The sequence below is a fragment of the Fusarium musae genome, chromosome 10 (genome assembly GCF_019915245.1).
Source record: "Fusarium musae strain F31 chromosome 10, whole genome shotgun sequence".
Classification (NCBI taxonomy): Eukaryota; Fungi; Ascomycota; class Sordariomycetes; order Hypocreales; family Nectriaceae; genus Fusarium; species Fusarium musae.
In genome coordinates this window covers 1,535,009-1,560,924 of record NC_058396.1, presented here as the reverse complement: position 1 = coordinate 1,560,924, position 25,916 = coordinate 1,535,009, and the positions used below count along the sequence as shown (strand labels likewise).

Below are 25,916 nucleotides of genomic sequence, written 5' to 3'. Positions count from 1 at the left end.
ATTTTTTACTTTTTTTTAAAGATTTATTTAAAAACTATTTTTATAGATTTTACTTTAGTATTTTATAAGGTTATAAAGATATCTTTAGTATCCTTAAGATAATAATAGTTTTTAGCTTTAAAGATCTTATTATTAATTATTTACTTAATTATTTAAGTAAGTTTACTATAAAATATAGCTTTTATTTCCTCTTAACTTTTTTTAAATTAAAGTAAAACTTTATTTAAGACTTCTTAATATATAATATTTAAGATATTTTTAGATTAGGTTATTATATCTTTATAATTAGCTTTTAGCTTTTTAAACTTAAACTAGTAATATATTAACTATTTAATTATTTAAGGATAGTTATTTAAGAGCTATTCTAGGTTTAGCTTTTTAAGCTTAGCCTTTAGGCTATTAAAAGTAGTATTATCTTTAGCTATAAATATTTCCTTAAGATTCTTTTTTACCTCCTTTTAACTATAGCTTTTATAGGCTTAGTATATATTTTTAATAAAGGAAAGAATAGTAAAAGCTTTTATAGTTATTATTTATTTTTCTTTAGGTATATTAAAATTATTTATATAGTACTTAAAGTAATAGAGATATTTAGTAATATTACTATTATTAAAAATCTCTATATATAGGGTAATATTACTAATTATAGTATATAGTTTATAATAGTCTTAGATAGCTATAATAAGGGCTTAAAGTTAGGTAGCTATTATAGCTAAAGCTATTATAATTAGTTAAGTTCTTATTTTTATAAGGGGGGTATTTATTTTATTAAATAAAAAGGAAGTATTAATAGAGTTTATTTTAATAGGTATATAATAATTAGTTAGTTTATACTATTTTAGTATAATTATATTATTTCCTTATACTTTATATAAGCTTTTAAGGGTATTCTTTATATCTATTTTTTATAAAACTATTATACTAGTTACTATTATAATTATTAAGTTTTTTATAAGGGTCTAGAATATTAGTAATATAAGAATATCTTATAGTAAGGTCTTAAAGGCCTATTTAATTAGATAGTTTTAAGGGATTTCCTATTAAAATTCTAGAATATTACTAAAATTAGTTATTTAAAAGGAAAAGGTTTTTAAGTTTTTATCTTTAGTATAAGGACCTTAATCTATATTATTCTTAATTAAGTAAGTATTTCTAGAGCTTATTATAATACTATCTTTATATTATTAAGTTAAGACTAATTATTTTTAAGTATTAGAGTATAATACTATTTTAAGATAGGAAGTAAATATAAAGTAATCCTAGATTATTAATTATAATATTACTCTTTATACTTAAGAAATATTTAGTTTTATTACTTTTAGTTTAGTATATAAAAGATTTATTACTTTCTATTACTTTTATAAGTAAATTATTATTATTATTATTATTATAGTCCTCTGCTTTTTATCTTTTTATTTTAATATCTTTTTCTTTTAATAAGGTCTATAACTTTAGGTAGTATAGAAATGCTTTCTTTTTTAATTAATTAGTTAATTTTAAATTCCTTTTAGCTAGTAATTATTAGTAAATTAGATTATTTAGGTTTTAAGGATTAATTTAAAGGTAAAGAATAATAATAAGGAAAAGACTATAAGGGATAATATTTCTTAATATATCTTTAATTATAAGCTTTATATAACTAGCTATAAAGGTCTAATTAAAATAAGGTCTTTATTATTAAATAAAGAATTAAGTAATTAGTTTAATAGTATTAGATATAAGGATAAAATATATAAAATTTAATCTAAAAAAGCATAAAGAAGCTAAAATCCCCCTTAAGGTCCTATCCCTTTATATCTGTTAAGACAGATAGTCCTCTGTCCTTACTAATAAGGCTAGACCTCTTTACCTTAAGCTACATACCTCAACTATTATAATATAAAGGCAGTTAGTTATATACCTAGGTATATATATTTAATTAATAAAAGTTAATTTAACTTTTACTAATTAACTTATATAAAAGTTAACTTTATTCCTTTAAACCTTTAAACCTTACTATTACCCTACCTTTACCCTTATTAATTTAAAAGTAGTTCCCCTTTTACTATAATAACCCTTTTAGCTATATTAAGAAGCTACTTTTTATATATATTTAAGTTTAGGCTTATAAAAGTAATAAGAAAGGCTACTTAATTTAACTAAAAAGAAAGACCTTTTTTTAAGTATCTCTTTAAGTCCTTAAAAGCTAATAGCTTATTATTAACTTAAGTTATATTAATTAGGCTATAAAGATTTATATAATAAATTAACTTAATTAGGCTATAATTAAAAATAGCTATTTTAATAAGGTTAAATTAATATTTTAATAAGAAGTTCTTTTTAATAATAGCTACTATTATATATAACTTTTTATATTCCTTCCTATTAGCTACCTTTATAGCAGGCCTAATAGCTATATTAAGGTTATAGTAGGTTATATAGTAGGCCTGATTATATAGCTATAGGCTATTTTATATAGGCATTATATTAGTAATTATAATAGATATTAGTAACTATAATTAATAGGTCAGGGAATATACTTTATAATAAGTATACTAGGCCTAGTATATTATAAAGGTTAATTAAAGATATCTTAGTCTTTTAACTAAAGTAAAAGAAGAAAGTTAGTATAGCTGCTAAGGGATAATAGACCTGTAAGCAGTACTTATATTACTTAGTTAAGGTAGTAATTATATTACTTAAAGTAAATAAACCTTAACTAATTTTAAGCTTTATAATTCTAGCTTACTATAGGGGCCTTACTATTTAAGCTATTATATAAAAAGTTAAAAGCTTAATAGCCTTAAATAAGGCTAATAGTAATTAAAAAAAAAAAAAAAATATTAATATTAATTATATAATATTATATTTTATATTAGTTTTTATAATCTTTAGTTTATTTAAAATTAAGCTTTTAAAGTTAAAGCTTTAGTATTAATTACTTTAATTAAGTAATAATAAAAAAAGTATTTAGCTTATTAAAACTAAAAGAAATATCTTTTTATATTTATAAATTAAAGCTACTTATTTAATTAAATTATAAGGTTAAAGGCAGTAATACTATATAACTTTAAGACTTACTTTTAAAGTTATTATATTTTTTTAATATTATATATAATACTTTATATATAATATATTAAAAAATAAGTATTATATTATATTATTTTTATTATAAGACATTATTAGCTATACCTTATATATTATTATAAAGATATTTTTACTTTTTAATAAATATACTGCTTTTATTAATTTAAAAGTAGCTTTCCTTTTACTATAATAACCCTTTTAGCTATATTAAAAAGCTATTTTTTATATATATTTAAGCTTATAAAGGTAATAAAAAAAGCTACTTAATTTAACTAAAAAAGAAAACCTTTTTTTAAGTATTTCTTTAAGTCTTTAAAAGCTAATAGCTTATTATTAACTTAAGTTATATTAATTAAGCTATAAGGATTTATATAATAAATTAACTTAATTAAGCTATAATTAAAGATAGCTATTTTAATAAAGTTAAATTAATACTTTAATAAGAAGTTCTTTTTAATAGTAATTACTATTATATATAACTTTTTATATTCTTTTTTATTAGCTATTTTTATAGTAAGCTTAATAGCTATATTAAAGTTATAGTAAGTTATATAATAAGCCTAATTATATAGCTATAAGCTATTTTATATAGTAAGTATTATATTAATAGTTATAATAGATATTAATAACTATAATTAATAAGGAAAGTTAAATTAAGAAATATACTTTATAATAAGTATATTAAGCCTAGTATTCTTTTAACTAAAGTAAAGGAAAAAGGTTAATATAGCTATTAAAAAGTAAGCAGTATTTATATTACTTACTTAAGATAGTAATTATATTACTTAAAGTAAATAAACTTTAATTAATTTTAAGCTTTATAATTCTAGCTTACTATAAGGGCTTTACTATTTAAGTTATTATATAAAAAGTTAAAAGCTTAATAGCCTTAAATAAAGCTAATAGTAATTAAAAAAAAAAAATAACTAATTATAAAGATTTTTCTTTAAATTTAATATTTAAAAGGGTATTTTTTTAATTTAATTACTATTTTATTATTAATTTTACTTTATTTATAATTTAAATATAAAAGTAATTAATTATATACTTAAATATATATATTTAATTAATAAAGCTAGTTATTATTAACTTTAAGTTAATTTAGCTTTTACTAACTAACTTATATAAAAGTTAACTTTATTTCTTTAAAGAACTTTACTATTACCTTACTTTTATTTTTATTAATTTAAAAGTAGCTTTTTCTTTATTATAATAAACCTTTTAGCTATATTAAAAAGCTACTTTTTATATATATTTAAGTTTAGGCCTATAAAGGCAGTAAAGAAGGCTACTTAATTTAATTAAAAAAGATAACCTTTTTTTAAGTCTTTTTTTAAGTCTTTAAAAGCTAATAGCTTATTATTAACCTAGGTTATATTAATTAAACTAAAAGGGCTTATATAATAAATTAACTTACTTAAATTATAATTAAAAATAGCTATTTTAATAAAGTTAAATTAATACCTTAATAAAAAGTTCTTTTTAATAGTAGCTATTATTATATATAACTCTTTATATTCTTTTTTATTAACTATCCTTATAGTAAGCCTAATAGCTATATTAAGGCTATAATAAGTTATATAATAAGCTTAATTATATAGCTATAAGCTATTTTATATAGTAAGTATTATATTAATAGCTATAATAAATATTAGTAATTATAATTAATAAATATAAAAAAAGTTAAGTTAAAGAATATATTTTATAATAAATATATTAAGCCTAGTATTCTTTTAATTAAAATAAAGGAAAAAAGTTAATATAGCTACTAAGAGGTAAACCTATAGGTAGTATTTATATTATTTAATTAAAGTAGTAATTATACTATTTAAAGTAAATAAATTTTAATTAATATTAATTTTTATAATTCTAGCTTATTATAAAGGCTTTACTATTTAAGCTATTATATAAAAAGTTAAAAGCTTAATAGCCTTAAATAAAGCTAATAGTAATTAAAAAAAAAAAAATAGACTTTATTTAAAAAATAAGCTTAAAGGCTAAAATATAAATATAAAAGCTAATAAAGAAAGTATTTATAATTAGCTATTTTTTTTTTTTTTTAATTATTATTAGCTTTATTTAAGGCTATTAAGCTTTTAACTTTTTATATAATAGCTTAAATAATAAGGCCCTTATAGTAAGCTAGAATTATAAAGCTTAAAATTAATTAAGATTTATTTATTTTAAGTAATATAATTACTGCTTTAACTAAATAATATAAATACTGCTTACTTCTTAGTAGCTATATTAACTTTCTTTCTTTACTTTAGTTAAAAGAATACTAAGCCTAATATACTTATTATACTTTTATTTAAAGGTTAGTTAGACCTTAATTAAGTAAGAAATTAAATATAAACTTATAAATATATTCCCTAACTTAACTTTTTATACTTATTAGTTATAATTACTAATATTTATTATAGCTATTAATATAATACTTATTATATAAAATAGCTTATAGCTATATAATTAAGCCTACTATATAACTTACTATAACCTTAATATAGCTATTAGGCCTACTATAAAAGTAGCTAATAAAAAGGAATATAAAAAGTTATATATAATAGCAGTTATTATTAAAAAGAACTTTTTATTAAAATACTAATTTAACCTTATTAAAATAGCTATTTTTAATTATAATCTAATTAAGTTAATCTATTATATAGGCCTTCTTAGCTTAATTAATATAACCTAGGTTAATAATAAGCTATTAGCTTTTAAGGACCTAAAGAAAGACCTAAAAGAAGGTTATCCCTTTTAGTTAAACCAGGCAGCCTTCCTTACTGCCTTTATAGGCAAAAAGTAGCTTCTTAATATAGCCAAAAGGGTCATTATAGTAAAGGGAGAGCTACTTCTAAATTAGTAATAGGCTAGTTATAGTCTAAGACTATAATAGTAAAAGGGCAGTATATCTATATATAGAGTTCTAGGATAAAGGCAGGGTAATAGTAGGGTTCTTAGACTGAAGGTTTAAAGGAATAAGGTTAACTCTATTTATATAAGTTAGTTAGTAAAAGCTAAATTAACCTAAAGTTAATAATAACTTTATTAATTAAATATATATACCTAGGTATATAATTAACTGCTTTTATATCTAAATTATAAATAAAGTAAAATTAATAATAAAACAGTAATTAAACTAAGGAAATAAAGTCTATAATATTATTATTATTAATCTTTTAGCTATAGTTAAGTAAAAGTAAGGATTATATACTTAATTAATTAATAATTTAAGGTTATAAGCTATTTAAGTTTAATATCTTAATTATAATTAAAGTTAGTAATATTAATTTAATATAATTAAAGTAAAGAATTTATAAATAAGCTTAATTAGTTTTTTAATAATTTTATAATTATTATAATAATTTTATTAAATAATAGATAAATTAAAAAAGGTTAAGGTTATAAGAAAGTTATAAATCTTATTAATTAAGCTTTTTTATAGCTTTTTAATTAATTAAGTAATATATTTATTTTAATTAAAGTTACTTAAAATACTATAGCTTAAAAGTAACTTTATTAATTAAGTTTATTAAAATTTTAATTTAGCTAGAGACTTTATAGTTAATACTTTTATAGCTATTATTAAAATATTTAAGTCTTATTTATTAATTATTATTAAGTTAAAGCTATAAAAAAATACTTTTAAGTAATTTTAATTTATTATATCTTAATCTAGTTATATTAATAATATAAGTAGCTATTTAAGGCTTTTTTTTCTTTTTACTATTATTAATTTATTTTTTATTTTTTAATATTAATTTATATTTTTAATTAATTTTAATAAAGTTTTTATATTTTTAATTATAATATCTTTTTTTACTATAGTTTTTATAAATAATTTTAAATTTATCTTTTTTTATAACTTTAATAATTATTAATTTTAATTTAATTTTATAAAAAGTATTATTATATTATTTTTTTTTTAATTAATATTTTATTAATTAGTATTTTAATAAAAGTTATATAATTTTTTTTACTTTTTAGCTTATTTTTCTTTTTATTATTTATATTATTAATTATTTTATTTTAATTATAATATATATTAATTTATTAAAGTTTATAAGCTTAAGTTAAATATTTACTATAGTATTTTTAATTTTAAACTTAAGTTTTAAATATATTTATATTATATATACTTTTTTACTTTAATTTAGTTTTATTACTTAATAGTAATATTTAGCTAAGTAATTTACTATTAATTTTTACTATTTAAATTATTAAATTTTTATTTTTATAATTTATTTTTTATTTATAATATTAAAAGTATTTTTAAGTTTTTTTTTAAAGTATTTATAGTTTTTATAAATATAATTTATATTAGCTTAATATCTTTTTTTTAAATTATTAATATAATTATAAATAAAAAGTTTTATAAATTATAATATTTTATTTTTAAAAAAACTTATTTTATATTTAATTTTAAGTTTTTTAATAATAAATTAAATAAAATAATATATTTAATAACTTTAAAAATTAATAAAAAATTTTTAAAGTTTATTTATATTACTATTAAATAATTTAAGTTAATAAAATTTAAGGATTTTTTTAAGGTTTTTATTAATAATTATAAAGGCTATAATATATTTAATATACTTTTTATAAAGTTTTTAACTTTTTTTAGCTTTTACTTTTAAGACTTTTATAAGATTTATAAGATTAATTATTTTTTTTCTTAAATCTTTAATTTTATTTTAAGAGATTTTTATATTATTTTTAATATTATTTAATAGTTTATTATATTATTAACTTAAAAACTTAAGTTTATATTTAAGTTTTATAATTTTATTTTTATAAGTATTTAAATAAGTTAAAGTAATATCTTTTTTATTTTTTTTATTAATATTTATAAAAATACTTATTATATTAAAAAGAGTTTTTTATTAAAAATAGTATTATATATATCTTAAATTAAAAGATTAAATTAAAGTAATAAATACTATTATATTTATATTACTTAATATTATATAATATAATTTAAATAAAATCTATTAATATATAATAATTAAGTCTAATTATATTAAACTAAGCTATATTTAAGTTTATTATTAATAGATTATATAAAGTATAATATTAAGCTTATTAAAGTATTATATCTTTTAATAGTAAGTTTAATATATATTAAGCTTAATTAATATAAAAAAGTTATATTAATAGCTAGTAAGCTAGAATTTATAAAAATATTAATAAATATCTTTATATACTATTTATAAAATATATTAGTATTTTAAGGTTTAAAGATTAAGATATTTAATATTAATCCTAGATTATAATAGTAAATCCTTAATCTTAATATAGTTAGTATTTTTATTAAAGACTAAAATAGAAGTTTTTAGTCTTTTAATAATTAGTAAGAAAATTGTAGATAATATATAATATAACCGCTAGGGTTATAATAACCAAGCTAAGATACGCACGGTTAAGTAGATCTGACCCGAGGTTTTCCCGATAACCAGGCATCACGGAATAATATTCGGCGCGATGCGGGCTTTAGCCAGACCCCGTGAAATGCAATAGCAAACATGTCAGCATGGCAAACTTCAATGCACCTCACCTCTCCACCAGACGGCCATGGACTTCCAGACAGACCAACTGCCTATTTCCTTTGAAATTTCTACGACGTAAGAATGTTGTTGCCAACTCTTTGGATTCTGTTCACAAGCTGACAGTTGAGATAGATCCACCAAGCCAAAGCTGACTCGCACGAGTACAAGCAAAGTCAGAACAGGCTGTGTCACCTGCAAAAAGCGTCATGTCAAATGTGATGAAGCAAAGCCTCACTGTCGAAACTGTGTGAGGAACAACCGGCAATGTGAAGGTTACGCCATTCCGGACAGAAAGCGGAATAAGGGGCCAGGTCAGTTTCAATGGGATTCGAAACGTGTCACTTGGACGGCTCCCTTGAAAACGCAGCTCCATCTTGTTCAAGATTCTCTCGACTTCAGAGACGCTCAGAGTGTTCTTTATTTTGATGAGTTTATACAAGTTGTGCAGAGCCCCTGGATCTCCGCTGGCTTCAATAGCGATTTATGGTCCGTGACGTTACCCCAAGTTGCACGCACCAACGATATTGTACGGCATGCCGCGATAGCAATCGGCGCATTGAGCAAATGGCTTGCCAAGTTGGAGTACGATTCGCTTGGTTCGTTGTTATCAGCGGATAATGAAGCTGCACAGGAGGATCCGGACTATCTGAATGCGGTATCGCACTACTGCCATGCGCTCAAACTACAGAGCCAACAAGTTTCGATACACGACGCTGTATTCCTTTCAGTCCTGTTTCTGTGCTTCGAAACATTGCGGGGGAACAGGAAAGCTGCCCTAGATCATATCAACCATGGGTTGGCTATGTTACTTGCGCTCTTGACTGATGAAGATTCTTCTTTGATGAAATCCATCGCCCCAAATCCGAAGCCGCTCATCGCCGTGGTAGCAGACATCTTCTCCCAGCTGCTCCCACAAACAAGACTCATACTACGTGGAAACATCGGCCGTAGCCCCGCTGTACCAAACTTCACCAGAGGCCTGCGGGCCAAGAAGCATACAGTCGAGTCTTTCATGTCCATGGTAAACCAGATACCTCGTGACTACCCACCTACCGAAAAACTACCGCCTGTTCTTGACAACCTGGACGACTTTGAGAAATATTGGCTCACTGGTCGGAATGCCAAACTTGCAGTGGTTCCTCTCCTCATGGAGGCGGTCCAGAACACTGGTGTTTTGGTCTCATCAGATCCAGATATCATTTCTAGAGTTTGGAGGGAAATCACGGCGGACCCCCGTATCAAAGAAATATGTGAAGCCTCTACGAAAGAGCTAAGGGCCCTCGAAGCTGCATTCATGCCTCTCTTCAACCGTGCCATCATGTCGGATGCGAAATCGACGGACTACATCAGAGCTGTCCATCTTCGCTTGCATTATCTCGGCACATGCACCTTCGATGATCTCACGCATTTCTACGATGTTGAACCCATCCAAGCCAAGACTCCCCTATTTCACGAGTACCTCTCCCTAGCCGAGATTAGTATCCGAATCGCGAAGCGAGACTTGAAGAACCCGGCGCAGCAGCTTTCTCTACAATGCAACATGGCATCGCATCTCTTTCTCATCGCATTATACTGTCGCGACGCGCTCCTTCGCGATGAAGCTACATGGTTGCTGAAAGACTACCCTGGCCAAGACGGGATCTGGAACGCCCGCTCGCTGTACCTACTAGCTCACAGAAATAAGGTCGTGGAGAGGATAAATGCATCTGAAGGTACGCCCATAGAGCAATGGCACAGGTTACTGCGCAGGGAGTACCTGTTTGAAGAAGGAGGTGACCGTGTTATTTTTTGCTATCTGGAAAAGGATGAGACTACAGGGGAGTGGCAGCTTGTGGAGGAGACGGCCGTAGTGAAGGGAGAGCTTGACGCTATTCAGTGGACAAGAAGGCCGCCTTCGGCAGCTGGTAGACCGTTACTGGGAGATATCATTACCCTCTGGCCTGAGTTGGTAGAATGAGAGTGTCTTCAAAGCAAGCGATGAGAAACGAGAGGTTGGCCTCATGTGTTGCAATTATTGAAGAGACTTGTGTAAGCTATGTATACTATGAACTATGGTCCTTCATGCTATGGTTGTAAGATGCTTCGATTTTGCGAAGGCTATGATCATGCGAAATGAACCTAGTGGAGAAAGAAGAAATAAGAACAGCACGCTGTATCTGAGAAGAGAAGTTTACAAAGGGCTAATGATGAAGGTAGCAATTGAAGCAGAGAACAAGAAGAGAAGGTGACAGAAGGCTATTGGTCCAAAGCTTGGTTCTGCACCATTTCCCAGTAGATGCCCTGTTTGTTGACGAGTTCGGTATGCGAACCCTTCTCAATGACCTTTCCATCATCAAACACAAAGATGACATCTGCATTCTGAATCGTCGAGAGTCGGTGAGCCACAGAGATTACAGTTCGTCCGCCGCGAGCTGTGTCAATCGCAGCCGCAACAACCTTCTCAGACTCCGAGTCAAGAGCTGAAGTCGCTTCATCTAGAAGAAGAATCTTCGGGTCTCGAATCAAGGCGCGCGCGATCGCAATTCGTTGCTTTTGGCCTCCCGACATGGATACTCCTTTGTGACCCATGTCAGTGTTGTAGCCTTCGGGAAGTGAGACGATGAAGTCGTGGATGAAGGCATCGCGACAGACTTGGTGGATCCTGTCGTCAGTCACAGACTCTGGATTGTCGATTCCGAAGAGAATGTTGTCGCGGATGGAGCCTCTAAACATGGCGGGTTCTTGAGATACAAGAGACAGAATTTGACGGTAATCATAGACATTCGTATCTTTGATGTCCTGGCCATTGCACAGGATTGCACCATTGCCAGGTTCCAAGTCGTAGAAGCGTTCGAGAAGCGAGATAACGGTTGTCTTGCCACAACCTGATGCTCCGACAAAAGCGGCATACTGGCCCTTCTCAATGGTAAGGTTCAGCCTATCAAAGACGGGAACGTCTCTCGTGGGGTATTTGAACGAGACGTCGCGCAACTCGATCTTGACTCCGCCGTCAGTATCCTTGATGCCCTCTCCATGCTTGCCATGTGTCTGCCGATCTGGATGCACAGATTGCCTTACGTCGAGAATGCGGTTTGCTGAAGCAGTCACTTGGGCAGCGCTTGGTGCCAGTCCAAATCCCTGACTACCGGCCTCAGCTCCCTGGATGACAGCCATGAAGCAGACAAAGAACGCCTCCATTGAGTACTCTCCGCTAATGAGGAGACCGCCGCCGTACCAGAACAGTAGAGCCTGACATCCAAGGCCGACACTGTCTGCGAAGCCAAAGATCGCTGATGTCCACTGGGCCTTTCGGTTGGCCGCCTTCACATGCTCATCCAAGAGATCGCGGTACCGACTGTTGATTGAGTCCTCCATGGTAAGTGAAGACACTGTTCTGATAGCCTCGATCGCTTCGGTCGCGAATGCAGAGCTTTCTTGGAAGACCGCCGCGTTCATCTTGTCGAAGTGAACCTCATGCTTGTACTTCCAGCATCCACCAGCAATCATCAGCGGCAGAGCGAGAGACATAGAGATCAAGCCGAGCTTCCAGCCGAAGACGAGTGAGATGATGACACAACCAGTGATGTTGAAGGTGGCGGAGAGCATGAGCGCGAGGTTGATGCCGAGAAGTTCCTCCAGCTGTTTTGCGTCACTCGAAACGCGAGAGCTGAGAGATCCATGAGAGTTATCCTCCTGATCAAAGAAGGAGAGTTTCTGATACAGCATGTCGTTGAGGTACTGGGACTTGTACACTCCGCTGACATAGTACTGAACGCGTAACCCGATCCAGCCCTCGCAAAGATACGCAAGACCAACGCCTCCAGCAAGGGCAAACCACATGAAGCCCCAAAACTGGCTCTCACTCTTCAAGTCACTGCCTTGAAGAAGGAAGACACCGAGGGCTTTCGCGAAGAGCCAAGCTTGGATGGGAGTACCAGCTGCGACGGCCATGGACGAGAGGAGGATACCGAGGAAGTTGGGCCACTTCTGTCTTCGTTCGTACAGTAGCTTTCCGAAACTCTTGAAGAGACCACGAGGTTTCTTGGGTGCTTCTTGTTGGGTGGAAGTCATAGTGATATCAGCAAGCTTGGCATCGGGATGGTGTGCGTGTGACTCGTCATCCGACACGAGAGTGCCCTTCTCTTCCTGGTCATCAGCAACCTTGAGAGCCTGCGCTCTGACAAGAGAAGCATACACTCCGTGGTCTTTCGTCATAAGATCCGCATGAGTACCTTGCTCAACCGCTTTCCCGCTCTGCAACACGATGATGTTGTCGGCCTTCTTGATGGTAGATAGTCGATGTGCGATAGTGATGGTTGTGCGGTTTTGCGTGGCCCTATCGAGAGCAGCTTGAACGATCTTCTCGCTCTTTGCATCAATGGCGCTGGTGGCTTCGTCGAGGATGATGATGTTGGGCTTCTTGATGATGCTTCTAGCGATGGCTAGACGTTGTTTCTGGCCGCCCGACAGCTTTGCGCCGCCGTCACCGACACGCGTGTCGTAGCCCTATATCTATTAGTTAGGATAGGAATGACCGAGAAGGCGAGGAGATTGAAAGGCTTACATCAGGAAGGCGGTTGATGAACTCATCGGCATAGGATTCTTGACAGGCGTCTCTAACCATCTGACGCTTCTTCTCTTCAGGCTGATCTTGCCATTGGGATCCAATAAGACCATGCGCGACGTTGTTGAAGATTGTATCGTTGAAGAGAAAGGGTTCCTGTTGCACCAGACCGATGTGTGAACGCCACCATTTGAGATCAAGGTCTTCAAGGCTGTTCCCGCCGATAGAGACCGAACCAGCCAAGGTAGGGCTGACTACAGGAGCTTCCTCCTCAGACTGCTCCTCAGGCTCCTCGTCGGCCTTCTTCTGAGGTTTGGGTTCAACGACTTGAGGCAAGACGTGGTGTTCCTTCAGTGAGTACCAACGCTCAAGCAAGCCAACGATGGTGCTCTTCCCTGAGCCTGAAGGACCAACTATCGCAGTATTCTGTCCAGAATGAATGGAGAAGCTGAGTCCATCCAGAATACGGACTCCAGGACGGCTGGGATACTCGAAGGTCACTTCGTCGAAGACAATGTCGCAAGAGGTGATGTCAGGCTTGAGGGAACCGGAGGAGGGGATGGGAGCATCGATGACAGTGAAGAACTCGCATGCAGCAACCATGGCTTTGCTAACAGCCATGAGAGGAGTGGCGATACGTTCGAGAGAGGTGAGGATCAACATGACGGACATGAGGACGATGACGATAACTCCGGGATTGTCAATGGCGCCAGAGATGTATCGACGCGTTCCATACCAGAAAGCGAGACCGAAAGTTCCGAAGACTCCAAAGAACTAGAGAGCTGTTAGCATGGGATATCTGAGGCGTATCTGAGGACGTACAATCATGCCGAGATGAAGACCCATGAATGGCGCCATCTTCTGGCCTTCCTCGATAGTTTTCTCGACCCAGACTCTGTATCTAGCCATCACGCGGGATTGAGCGCCACAAGCAGTGACGAGACGGATACCTTGGAGTGCTTCACTCGCAATAGCGGTTCCTTGAGCGTCCGCCTGTCCAGTCGCGGTTTGGCCCCTGACAAGAATTGGCATGGAGATGGACAGGATAACCATCATGTAAAGGATCAAAGATGCAGTCACCAAGGTAATGTCCCAACTCCACACGAAGGCGACAATGATAGCTGCCCAGATGGTGCCGTTGAACTCCAAGAACGTGCCCAGTCGCTCTGAGATGCCAACTTGAAGGGTATTAGACGTCGCGGTGATGGCAGTAGCAGGTGCACCGGCAGGCATGGAGTCGATGACGTGAATGGACTGCGAAAAGAGAGACTGGAGGTAATGAAGACGAATAGCGGACGATAGTCGGATACCAATCATTCGGAAGCAGTATTTGTTGATAGTGTTGAGGCCCCAACGACCCAAGAACAAGGCCATGATGTAAAGCGCTTGTCGGTTCAAGATAGATTGAAACTTATCAGTCGGGAAACTAGACGTGTCCCTGAAGTAGTCTGTGAACTGATTGACGAGCTGGCCAAAGATGATGTTCATGAGCGGCATGGTGATTCCGGCGCCAATGGATGCGAAGGAGGCGAGGGCGTAGATGAAGAAGTCCCATTTTGTAGCGTAACTAAAGACTCGTATATAGTCGGCGACTTTTGGTGTTCGTCGGGGCCTTTGGGTATCTTGGTTCGTGGTGGGGGACTTCTCGTCATCGTGCTCGAGGTTGTTAGGGGGGTTTGCGTCGACGGCCATATTGGAGGAAGGGAGGTAACGTAGTGGTCTGTGGATAGAAATGTATTAGTACAACAGTCAAGTACTGTATTGAAGTAATAAATTGAAGTCGTTACCGTTTTAATGCAGATTTCCACCGCTGGAGCTGTAGGGATTGGGGTGTCTATGACAAGCAGTCAACAACAGCATGCGCTCGCTTGCGAGAAAGAGTAGATGAAGGATAGACTGAGAAAAAAAGGGTGCAATTGCAACAGAACGGGACAAGATAAAGTTAAAGATAAGAATGAGATGGGACATGCACCAACGAAAAAGGTCTCGAGTCATATTCGGTCAGCGCGTAATATCTTATGTAGCCAACCCATCTCGTGCTGAAGAACCCCTGTCTCATCGAGTTCTGCGCTTTCTCGCTCCCTCGTAAGAGACGATTTCCTGTTTGGGACGTTTTACGAGCTCCACTCTTTTTTTCGCGACGGTTGAAGTGGGCCCGTATAACTCGTACCCAACTAAATCCTAACAGGTAACAGTAGTCTTCCTTTTGACGTTTCACACATTTCAGGCATCTCGGGGTCATTAGCTTCCCGATAATGAACCCGTAAGCGTCCCGATTTGTAGCTTCTTTTACGAAGCTGCGGGTAACAGTTGCTGATCGTGGCTAGAATCTGCAAATTCACTGTAAGCGTAGCGATCTCAGCGTCATCAGGAGGCAAGGGAAAGCATGAGGCGGGTTGCTAACCAGGATTCAGGAGCCAAATCCTTCGATAAAAGAGCTTAAGAGAGTATGTTTATTCAGGAAAGGACGTTGAGCGGAGCAAGTCGAGCAAAATCACCAAGTCTTGGAATGCAGTGATGGGAAAGGGGCTGTATTGTCAAAGTCCTCGATCCATACGCCTGTACTCTTCGAGATCAGCAGTATTGATCTTGGGAATGTATTGAGACCCTGTCAACTCTTTTCGACAGGATTGGAAGTAGCCTGCCGCTCCGCCAATAGTGTCTTCCAAGTGAAGTGCCCTCCTATAGCCCAACTACCATGTCCTTTGATGATACCTGCACGTTGTTGTCTTTTGAACAGGGAAGTGAGTAGTGCAGTCGCCATGTCCCGAGATACTCAAGCCTCGTTCTCATAGCACAGCTACTTGCAGAGGTCTCTGGGGTAACGAGAGGCTGCAATCAGCTCCCGGAACACAGACTTCGGCCAACACCAGATTAAGAGAATGTTTAGAGGAAGGCCGCTAGTTGAAAAGAGCAACGATAGATCAAACCAGCTATCCACGCCGTGAGTGACTCGGACCTCAAACAAAACAAGGTTATAGGACAACTCAGTCCTAGAAATGCTTCGATTATTGGTAGTTTTGGGGCGCTTGGTGCATTATTGGGTAGAAGATTTCAGTTGGTTCCTCGCCTTCGTTGCCCGGGGCCAGGGTCGGAGGCCAAACAGCCCTCGGTTCAAGGATCATTGTCACAAGAGCAGTTCAAGCTCACGTAAACGGCTAAGCACGAGCCCGTTTCGCAAGCTTGGTAGGATCGGGATGTCTAGGTCTTGAAATCGCGAGAGGTTAGCTCAATGTTCTGGAAGATCTCCACACGCTTTGTTACTCCACGCAGACAAGGGATTGAGTGTGACATTCAGCACTTGTGGTGGGGTCCATGGCCCCTGAAATGACTGACATAGAGTCCGGCTTCTGCCTTGGGCGCTTCGAGCTACTTGAAAAGGCCCCTGCAGATACCCCGTGCCTTGTGATTGCGCAAATGCGCTCAGAGAGGAGACAAGGGGTTGCTATCCATGTCCCCTTTGTGTGACCAGTGGTTGCTTGTTGAGGATAAGTTCTGCGCAAATGCGCAAAGTTGGTAGGAGTTTAGATCTGTTCGTTGGTTGCAGATACCTTGACGTGGTGAATCTCGTTCTTTCTGGGCCGCTTGTATTGAACGTTTACACGTGAACGGAATGAGGGGAAGCTTTGTGCAACATTGGAAGCCTGAGAGGGCTTGTTTGCTACCCTTTCTAAGGAATCAGGCAGCAATCGTAATGCACACCAAGCGTTTCTGTAACTTTGCTGGAGCCATCAGTGGTTTCTCAATTCTTTTTCTTTTCGAGGTGTAGCGGACTACAACACTATACGTCCGCATCCCCCAGTTCACGACTTCAGGGCTGAGTTCAATGCTGCAGAGAGTCAGGCCCAGATCTTGGTCGATCAGATGGTCGTGTCGCGTGCGATTGGCCTCTGTGACCTTGGCAAGGCCAAGATAAGAATGGAAAGCTACCATTATGGCGCAGCAAACGATAAGCAGCATTACCTTTTGCGGATCAACTCAAGCGAAGCCTTGTACAACCAAGAGTCAATCTACTTCCGAGGTTGCATTATCTAGACAAGCCAATACTCCGAATTCAGGTACCTCGATCCAGCCCAGAGCATCCTGTATACTGAGACCAAGACAAGTATTGAAGACTTCTTGCTCAGCGATTCCAGGTCGTCTATGGTGGACCAAGAATTGGCTACGCCGTTCGGCACTCAGGCAGCCAGCTCGGAGTCTTGGATGCCACCCTCGGGATCGATATCGGAGTCACCTCTTATTTTAGAATCATTTCTGACATCAGATTCAATAGCCTCTATAGTTCCAAGTTCGATCTCCTACAGCATCCGAGTCGAGTTCTACTACAGTTCGAGAGTGCGAGTCAAGTCGACTGCTGCCAATGCCACCCCTGACCCTACCGCGTCAAACCTTTCCTCGCCCAAAACTCCAACAGAATCTTCATCTATTACAAGCTGTATCCTTACTGTATCCTCCACTGCAAACCGACAACAACCACGCCAACCACGACAAAGGGCCCATGCCCACTTCCGGCCTGGGTCGATGATCTCTCCCCCACTGCCAGGGATATCTTGGACTTCTTCATGAGAAAGCTCACGCCCGACGATGGAAGCTTTCATATTACTGCGCCAGCTCAGTCTGACGCCGACAGACTATTACAACCTGGCGAGCTCGACTTCGATGGTTCCTCTGGCCAAGAGGGCCTCACTGCTGAACTGCTGGATATGAGAGTCAATCCCGTGGATGATTTGTTAGATAAGCTCAAGGTCAGATACCAGATGAAGAACCTAACTTGGACGACGAATTATGGCCAAACTCCAACAAGAAGCCAGGCCCCGCGTGCGCAAGCCCTTCGATCTCACCGAGAGACATTCGGTGGCCGTAGGTTCAACGTTCGCGGTTTTGCACAAACAGCTTGCAAGCTTAACGATTGCCTTTTCAAGCGGAATGGCTGGGAGCCTCAGGTCACTTTTCCATATCCTGTTTCTACGACCTCTAGCAAAGCCTCGCTCATCCCCTATGCCGACTGGGGTATCGAGTTCGAAACCGAGCCAGGCTTCAGCCGGCTCTCTTATCGCAGACACTTGTTACGATTCAGTCGAGCTCCTCAGACGAGCCCTCGGTGAGAGCCTGAGAGGCAACACCTGTTATCACCTTTCAGAAAAAACGCTACCTTTGCTCACTAGGCATTGAAGAGGCGTGACGCGATAGCCACCTCTCAAGTAGTAAGATGGTCACATTCATTCAGTGTATGTATTGTATTGCTCTCGGACATAAGCCTCTAGACTTAAACCTTAGTCAATGAAGCATAAATAAGCCGGTTCTTGTTTAAATGTGATACGAAAGCTAGAGGCTACTTTTTACCAATGAAACTCAAATTATCATGCATGGGCGTTTTGATCTCTACAACTACCAGTAATCTTCTCGTCACACTCACCACTTCCGGCTCAGCCGGCACACAAGGCACATTTACTCAGTGCTGGTTTTGAAGCTGAATACAGGGTTCATGTGGTGCCGAATGTCTGATAGGCTAGAGGTTTTATCAGCCTCAGTTAAAGGACTCCAAATCCATGGGCGGCTGTTCCAGGCAGATCTAGCGCTGGCGCTATCGAACGCCATGTCGAATTGGAGGGTTACAATCGAGCCGACTAGACCAGCAGCTAAACGGAATCATCTGATGAAGTCGAGAACATTATCAATCGCTAGTTGGAAAGTTGCTAACATGCTATAAAGAAACGCAACCCCGAAGGATTTGCAACACAGCAGTGAAATCACCTTTTATTTTAATGCGCCATGTCGGACCCTATTACTGCTTCAATACAGATCGGCATCTCAGCCGTAAAGGCCGGCGCAAGTATAGCGCAATGGTGGGAACTACGCCAGAGGAATAAACGCGAAGAAGGACAAGGCTCAACCTCGACTGGAAGAGGTGCTGGACTTGATGAGATCTACTTGGTCTTTGCCTCTTTGGGCCAGCGCTTGATGGCACTCGACGTTATCAACTACGGTGCTTTGCCGCAGGCCCTTGCAGCTGTCAAGGTTGCGATGGACATTTCAGAGGATGATCTCACTTATGAGTTGGAGCGCCTTGATCCTATTCTTCAGTATCTCATCGCCTGTGGCTTCATGTTCTGCGCAGCTTGTCACCCCATGCCCATCTACCACGGATACGGCTGCGGCGTTATGAATTACACAAACTGGAGCAACCCTGAGAACCCGAACACTTGGAACCTGGATATCGACCAGGCCATAGCCTATCTGAAGAGCGTCCCGCACCCCTTTCAACTGCTCAAGAAATCCCCTTCGCGCATTGGACACAGCGAACCGTACTATGAGAAGTATGACAAGAAAGCTTTGAAAGCTGAGGCTGGGGTCGTTGCCGATATTTTCAAGCAGATTGAAAAAGTCGGATATCCTCAGCCACTACCGCCAAACGACAATATTCGCATCAATACATGGAGCATGCCCTTCGCTACATATGGCGGTTCAGCCATGTATGCCAACGTTGGCCACGACACTGCACCCATCATGACTTGGCAGCTGGACCCTGGGCGATTTCTGTACGCGTGGACTGTCGGCGAGCGTGCTGACCTCCGACCTGGGGAGGCAGTTTTGCTGCAGGATGAGCATATTGGAGCCTTGGCATCTTGGCTCGAGGGATTGAATGGAATCACTTTCAAGGTGCTTTTGGATTCAGAGCTTGACTGGTCTAAGCTCAAGCTCAAGTCTTCAACGAAGAAGTTTTGTATGGCGCAATCTGGGAATGAGTACAACATGAGAGGTATCCCCGATGTTATCGTGCGGAATCCCGACCCGACTGCGCTTTTGGCTGCACGACTTGATACGCTTCATATGGTGTCCGTTTCGGTGCCGTTTACTAAAGCGAAGGAACAAGTTACGAGTTCACAGGCACCATCATCTCCTACCCCTAGCTCTCCTCAAACCGAAAGAGTATTCAGTTCTCCACCTGCATCGCCACAATCACAGTCAACCATGTCCCCGTTTTCGATGCCAGAAAAAACGGGCCAGACCCAGTCTCATCAAGAGCCCGAAGTCCAACCCACGCTGCCATGGGCAACCGACTCTACACCAATGACACCAATTAGTCCACACGTTTCTATACCACACAACGCGACGTCGGATCCGTTCACTCCTCTTCCAAAAGGGTGGGAGTCACGGCTCACTCCTGATGGACAGATTTATTATGTCAACCATATGGATCAAACCACGTCATGGACTAAACCTGTTGCTCCCGTGCTTACTCCTCTGCCGCCTGGGTGGCAGGAGATGCGCACGCCAGATGGGGTACCCTACTATGCCGACCACAATACACAAACAACATCCTGGGAACGACCACCGCCCGCTGAGCCAACTCTGCCGACGTATCATTCCGTCAATGCGGAGTTTAAATCAGAACAGAGAACTCAGTCTTTCGGTGCGAGAAAGTCTGTATCAGCCAGTACAACAAGTACCATGTCCAGCATGCCCTTTTCTGATAAACGCTCATCTGTTAGCATGCAGTCGGAGGCTACAACAATCGTGAGCAATTCTCAACAAAACCGCGTCAAGCTAAGCAACTACTCCAATCCTCACCCGCAAAGACCTCGGCAATTACTCAACGCCTACTTATATCCCGCACAAGGGAAGGCGACGTGTTGGGTAGCAGATGTTCCCGTTACACCTGACATCTATCAAAAGCTACCATCTGATCAATATGAGACGTCATATATCAGGCATACCGCCCTTGCAGGTCAACCTACAGATCTTAAGAAGCTGGACTTTTCTCTCCGCCAAAGGGGCCGCACTGAGCTTGTTATCGGCTTGAATTTGCACAATGAGTCAACTTTCAAGCGTGAGGTCATCAATTCCCAGCTGATAAAGTCTCTTGGAAGCATCTTGGAAGTACTCCGGACACATTCGTTCTCGCGGGAGTTTAGCGAAAGATCCAACGGCTCACCGCTGTCTAGCATTGTTGTTTGCATCCTGATCCATCAAGATCGAATGAAAGATGTCCCATGGCTGCGCCAGACCGGCATCAGTTTCTTCTGGGATATTCCTTCGGCTGTGCCTCTTAGTGACAGTAAGAAGGCTAATGGCCAATTTTACGACGATGCTCACAAAGCCACCCGCAAGATCCTCGGCAAAGAGGTAAAGTTGAATCTGAACGAGGTGAGAAGCTCTCCAAACGTGTGCCGAATAACATAAGCTAATAAGGGATTGCAGTATACGACCACGTTTCATCTGCAAGACTGGGAGCGAAGTCAGGGACTGATGCCCGATATCGTCTCTGGTGCGGATCCAGTACAAGTTGTGCTATGCTCGACTTATCGTTCATGGACGGGATCTTACGCTACAGACTCTTTCAAGCATGTTTGCAACTTGCTTGATGCCAGGTTGTGTATTTCTGTTCCAGGTGGAACGACTGTGACTGGTGCTTCCCTGGAGAAACAATGGCAGCTTTCGCAATATAGGAAGAAACCGGCTGAATCAGGTCAGGATGCCCATTGCGAGGAGTATATGGGATGACTTGACGCGAGGTATCAGTCTGCGCCGCGTAAGCCTGGAGGTAAAAGCAAATTCCAAATGTAATAGAGTCATAGAGGGATGGTTGAAACTTGACGTGACGCAACGGTCTATCTTGATACCATGGCAACTTGCTTTGATGTCTAATAACTTTCTTGATACATTACATAAAATCCAAACATACATGAGCCCCCATCTGAAAGGACAGTTCTACGATCATCCAACATTATGGTATCACCAACACTAGCCCAAATCGAACTACAGAAATCAAAGCCTCCACTTACTCACTGCTTCAACGTCTTCGACTTCCGACTCAACTTCCACGATGACAGCTTGTTCGACCATTTAGACCCAGACGAGTCGGATTTGCTTCTCATTGCTGGTGGTGGAACTTCCAACGAGTCTTGCCTCACGTCAGTGATGTCACCCGGCGCATTGCCCTCGAGTTCAGGCGGCTGGACGTGAAGCTCAACAAGTTTGGTTGCAAGTGAAGGACCAATTTGTGCGGTTGTTCCTGAAGTATTTGAAGCCATCGAATTATGTCCTTCTTTCGCGCCGACCTCAGTCGAGTCGAGTTCCAGAAGTGGTAACTGATCAAATTTCTCGTCCGACTTCGATAACTGCGAGTAGTCGACTTCGTCGCCAGGCAGCTCTGAGATAGTAGGCACAGCATCCATCTCGACGGGTCCTCCTGGTTGCAGGTCGAGACCAACACTGGAGGGGCTTCGGAGGGAAGTGTAGTCGGGAGGGTTGCCGAAACGATTGCTGTAGATAATTTCCTCGACAGACGATCTCAGCTTGTTGAACTTGAAGCCAATGTTGACCTTCTTCAAGGGGATGAGGTGGTCAAGTTCATCATGGACTTGTTGCTGTAACCGCTTCTCCTTTCCATTGAACGTCGTAATTGTCGTTCTCGAGTAGTACTTGGCTGCGTCTTCGATCTGCTTGATAGAAACATATTTTCCATCATATCGAAACGAACGCTCGAGGATAAGGATCATATCGCAAGAGCACTTGAGCAACATCCTAGCGGTAGGAGGAAGTCCCAAAAGACAGCCCGCTGCACCAACAATGATACCAATTCCCATAGTTGGTACCGCAGCACCAATCGAAATAGCACTAACAGCCGCAAACTGGGATAGGGAAACTCGGAGGTACTGCTTGAAGTTGCTCATGACGATATCCGACATTATCTGCTCGATCTCTGCTGGCGCAGCTTTGGGAAAGCCGAAGCATTGGAGTACATGCTCGCAGATGAGGCGTGAGACGGTTGGTGTTCCGACCAAGCCTGTGCAGGGAAGGGGAACGGCGGCAGTGCGGATTGCATGGGTTCCTAGTCTCATACACTCTGTTATCGCTGAGTTGATCTTCTGTTCAACATCAACGACTTGAGCGGCAACACAGAAGAGACGTACGCGTTCGTCGACGATCAGGTCGAGGGTTTGTGAGAGTAGGTCTTTGACACCGGCGTCATCATCTATCACAGTTAGCGCCCGCTCAAAAGCTCTCACCAATGGATCCTACTCACTCTTTGAAAGACAGCAGAAGCCGTCAGCTTTGTAGTGCTCGATCTGTGAGAGCTGATTCCTGAGCTCAGCGAACTGTTCCTCGGCAACAGCATTGGCTTTCTCTTCGGCAAGTCGCTTGGCTTCTCTGTAGTCGTCTGTCTTCTCCATGAGTTCTTCCAGGTATTGCATTTTTCGATAGCCAGTGAGTTTATCCTTCTTTGTACCAACGACGAACACGGGAACTTGGTGGGAGTATTGGGCGATGGTGGCAAAGGTTCGCTTGTCGGCTTCCTCGATACGTGCAACATCGGCGTCAACGCAGAACCTAAGATCACGTTAGCTTATTGTACCGCGACAAGGAAGATCAACTTACCAAATAACATGAAGAGCCTCGGCGGGGTCCTCTTGGAACGCTCTGTGTCGAAGGAACTTTGCGATCAACTCAAGCTCGGTATCACTACCAGCTTGCCAACCCCTTGAGTCATGAATCAAGAGTCCCGGATGCTTGGGAGATTCAAAAGCGACGTTGATGTCATGAACCCCCTGATCATATGAGAGAGACTCATCGGTCATCTCAACACCAAAGACTTTATTGATCAATGTCGATTTACCGACGCCAGTCTTGCCGCACACTAGAATTCGAAAGGCTTTGACGCCGCTTGCTTCTAGTTGCATCCCTTGAAGCCATGGAGCCAGTCCATCTTCTGCAGCGACTAGGTACGAGTCCTGGAAGTCTGAGATTGGCTTCTTGAGGGGCTGGAAATTCTTCAAGTCGTTGTATCGGGGGTATCTATCAAGAATACAGAAAAGTGAGGGATGAATCATGTTTCCATACGGTCCTATGTTTCTTAGTTGAGTACAGATTGGCAAACTCGGAGTACCTACCAACGTCACACCATCCTTTCAAGCCCCCATCTGCCGCAAAGACTTTCCGGTTTGCTGCATGTTTGTAGCAATCCGTATCAAGTTTGACAGAATGAGTTTCCACGCCGCCTGCCGATTTCTTTGCATGTGTACTCTGAAGATCAAACATGCTTGTTCTAAGGCCATTGGTATATTGGAGGCGCCATTCGATCTCTTCTGATCCATCCAAGGGCGGAAGGTTGCCGGCGTACTGCGGGAAGATCAAAGCCATGGGGTTGTCGCTGGCTTTGGAGTCGCCCATGTTGTTGACACGGAGGCCAGAGTAGATACTCTCCAGAGCCATCCACTGCAGCGGGTAGAGTGAAAGGCCGTCGTGTGCTGTACCGCCGACCATATCTTCGTGTGTACCGAGGAACCATGCTTGGGTAAGTGATCTGTGTGTCATGTCCGCATCGTCAGGAATTTTGACCACTTCCGGTGTCTTGTTGGACTTGTTCTCATTGATGGCCAGCGCATGGCGAAGAGTTTCGATAGAGGAGTTGAAGGAGATATCGTATGATGTCTTTGAGTTATGAATGATGGTGTCGAAGAGACCAACGAACGGTATCCGAGGAGGATCTTGTGCTTCACTTTTGATCTTCTGCAGCAGCACGGGGCCTCGCTTGAAGTCATCCTCAAGCTGAGCCTTGATCAGGCCTAGAGTTGTATCAAATAGATCATCGAAACTTGGTGTTGGTGGCAGGCCCATTCGATGCACGATACCAGCAACTGCGCGAGCGATGAAGGCTCCGTGTCCAGAACCGTAGAGCCAGAGCTCATCTTCTGGCCGCTCAAGTGTGATGCAGATGTCCCTGACGATGTTCTTGATAAGGCTTGTCGAGTCATCACTTGTCGCGCTCCGTGATCGGAACATGTCGCTTAACTTGACAACATTGCTGGGTGCAACATAATACTTGGGAATCTGCGCAACAGAAAGCCCATTCGACTCAACTAGCCCATCGTGTACGAGTTGACTGATCCGCTGAATCGTTGAAGGGTTGGTCTCCTCTGTTGTCAATCAGCAATGATCCTTGACGGCGCCAAGACAAATGCTCACTCTTGGTTTCCCGAGCCTCAACTCCGTCTACCAACACCACGAGTCGTTTGATGGGTCTCTTTTCTGACATTTTCGTACCTCAGCGTCTACACGCGCGCCTGTATCTCAGAAGAAGGGAATATGGTTATTATAACAACGCCACATCAACAGAAAAGAGAGGGGTCGTTCGTGAAATAAATTGGGTGGGGAAACGCGTGCTGACTTTGACATGGGCGCTCCATTGGACTGTTTCGGGCCAGAAGCGCGATTTCCAAACGTGTATAAGATAGCTGGGCGTAAGCGAGGCTGCATATCAGCCTTGTAGGATCAGTGGATCTTGAGGTGAGTGAGACCAGTCAAACACGCTGGTTAATCAGTAGCGGACCTCCGTGTCCGACGGAGTTGCCTTGGCTGGTGTGCTAAGCCTGCGATATTGCCGAACAGGACGGCCTGCTTTGTTGATCCTTTGCTGTGATGTGGTGTAGCCTAGGGCTGAGCATTTGCTGGTTTGTGCATTGCCACGCAAAGGGGGGAAGCAGATTGACGACATTACAGGGGTCATGCCAGGTTTGGCGATACAGCCACATACGTCGATGTTGTTTGGGGGCAATTGGCAGAGCCGCATGCTTTGAACTTTTTTCTATCCTGTAGCCAATCCATTGACGTCTATATGGCAAAGGCGCTTAGATATCGCGCCAGTTGTGCAATCGACGTAACCCCCGAGCCAGGCCAGCGGATAATTACCAAGCACCATGTCAGCTTAGTGGTGCAATACAATGCGCAACAGCGTTCGCTTGTATCGTCGTCGTACT

General features: G+C 38.9%; 5 protein-coding genes across 5 annotated transcripts; 3 read left to right on the top strand and 2 right to left on the bottom strand.

Annotated features, from left to right (window-relative positions):
* Positions 1-8,637: 8,637 nt before the first annotated feature.
* On the top strand, positions 8,638-10,569 carry J7337_012707 (uncharacterized protein; the record flags this gene model as incomplete). The annotated part of the gene is made up of 2 exons (XM_044830212.1): positions 8,638-8,687; positions 8,745-10,569. 2 exons carry the CDS (start codon positions 8,638-8,640, stop codon positions 10,567-10,569), a joined length of 1,875 nt encoding a protein of 624 aa, XP_044675128.1.
* A 278-nt stretch (positions 10,570-10,847) lies between these two features.
* J7337_012706 (uncharacterized protein) lies at positions 10,848-14,847 on the bottom strand (the record flags this gene model as incomplete). The annotated part of the gene is made up of 3 exons (XM_044830211.1): positions 10,848-13,097; positions 13,156-13,929; positions 13,978-14,847. 3 exons carry the CDS (start codon positions 14,845-14,847, stop codon positions 10,848-10,850), a joined length of 3,894 nt encoding a protein of 1,297 aa, XP_044675127.1.
* Positions 14,848-17,717: 2,870 nt separating this feature from the next.
* On the top strand, positions 17,718-18,260 carry J7337_012705 (uncharacterized protein; the record flags this gene model as incomplete). The annotated part of the gene is made up of 1 exon (XM_044830210.1): positions 17,718-18,260. One exon carries the CDS (start codon positions 17,718-17,720, stop codon positions 18,258-18,260), a length of 543 nt encoding a protein of 180 aa, XP_044675126.1.
* Positions 18,261-18,927: 667 nt separating this feature from the next.
* J7337_012704 (uncharacterized protein) lies at positions 18,928-21,660 on the top strand (the record flags this gene model as incomplete). The annotated part of the gene is made up of 2 exons (XM_044830209.1): positions 18,928-21,303; positions 21,358-21,660. 2 exons carry the CDS (start codon positions 18,928-18,930, stop codon positions 21,658-21,660), a joined length of 2,679 nt encoding a protein of 892 aa, XP_044675125.1.
* A 281-nt stretch (positions 21,661-21,941) lies between these two features.
* On the bottom strand, positions 21,942-25,195 carry J7337_012703 (uncharacterized protein; the record flags this gene model as incomplete). The annotated part of the gene is made up of 5 exons (XM_044830208.1): positions 21,942-23,134; positions 23,186-23,490; positions 23,539-24,004; positions 24,051-25,076; positions 25,126-25,195. 5 exons carry the CDS (start codon positions 25,193-25,195, stop codon positions 21,942-21,944), a joined length of 3,060 nt encoding a protein of 1,019 aa, XP_044675124.1.
* Between the last annotated feature and the right edge of the window lie 721 nt (positions 25,196-25,916).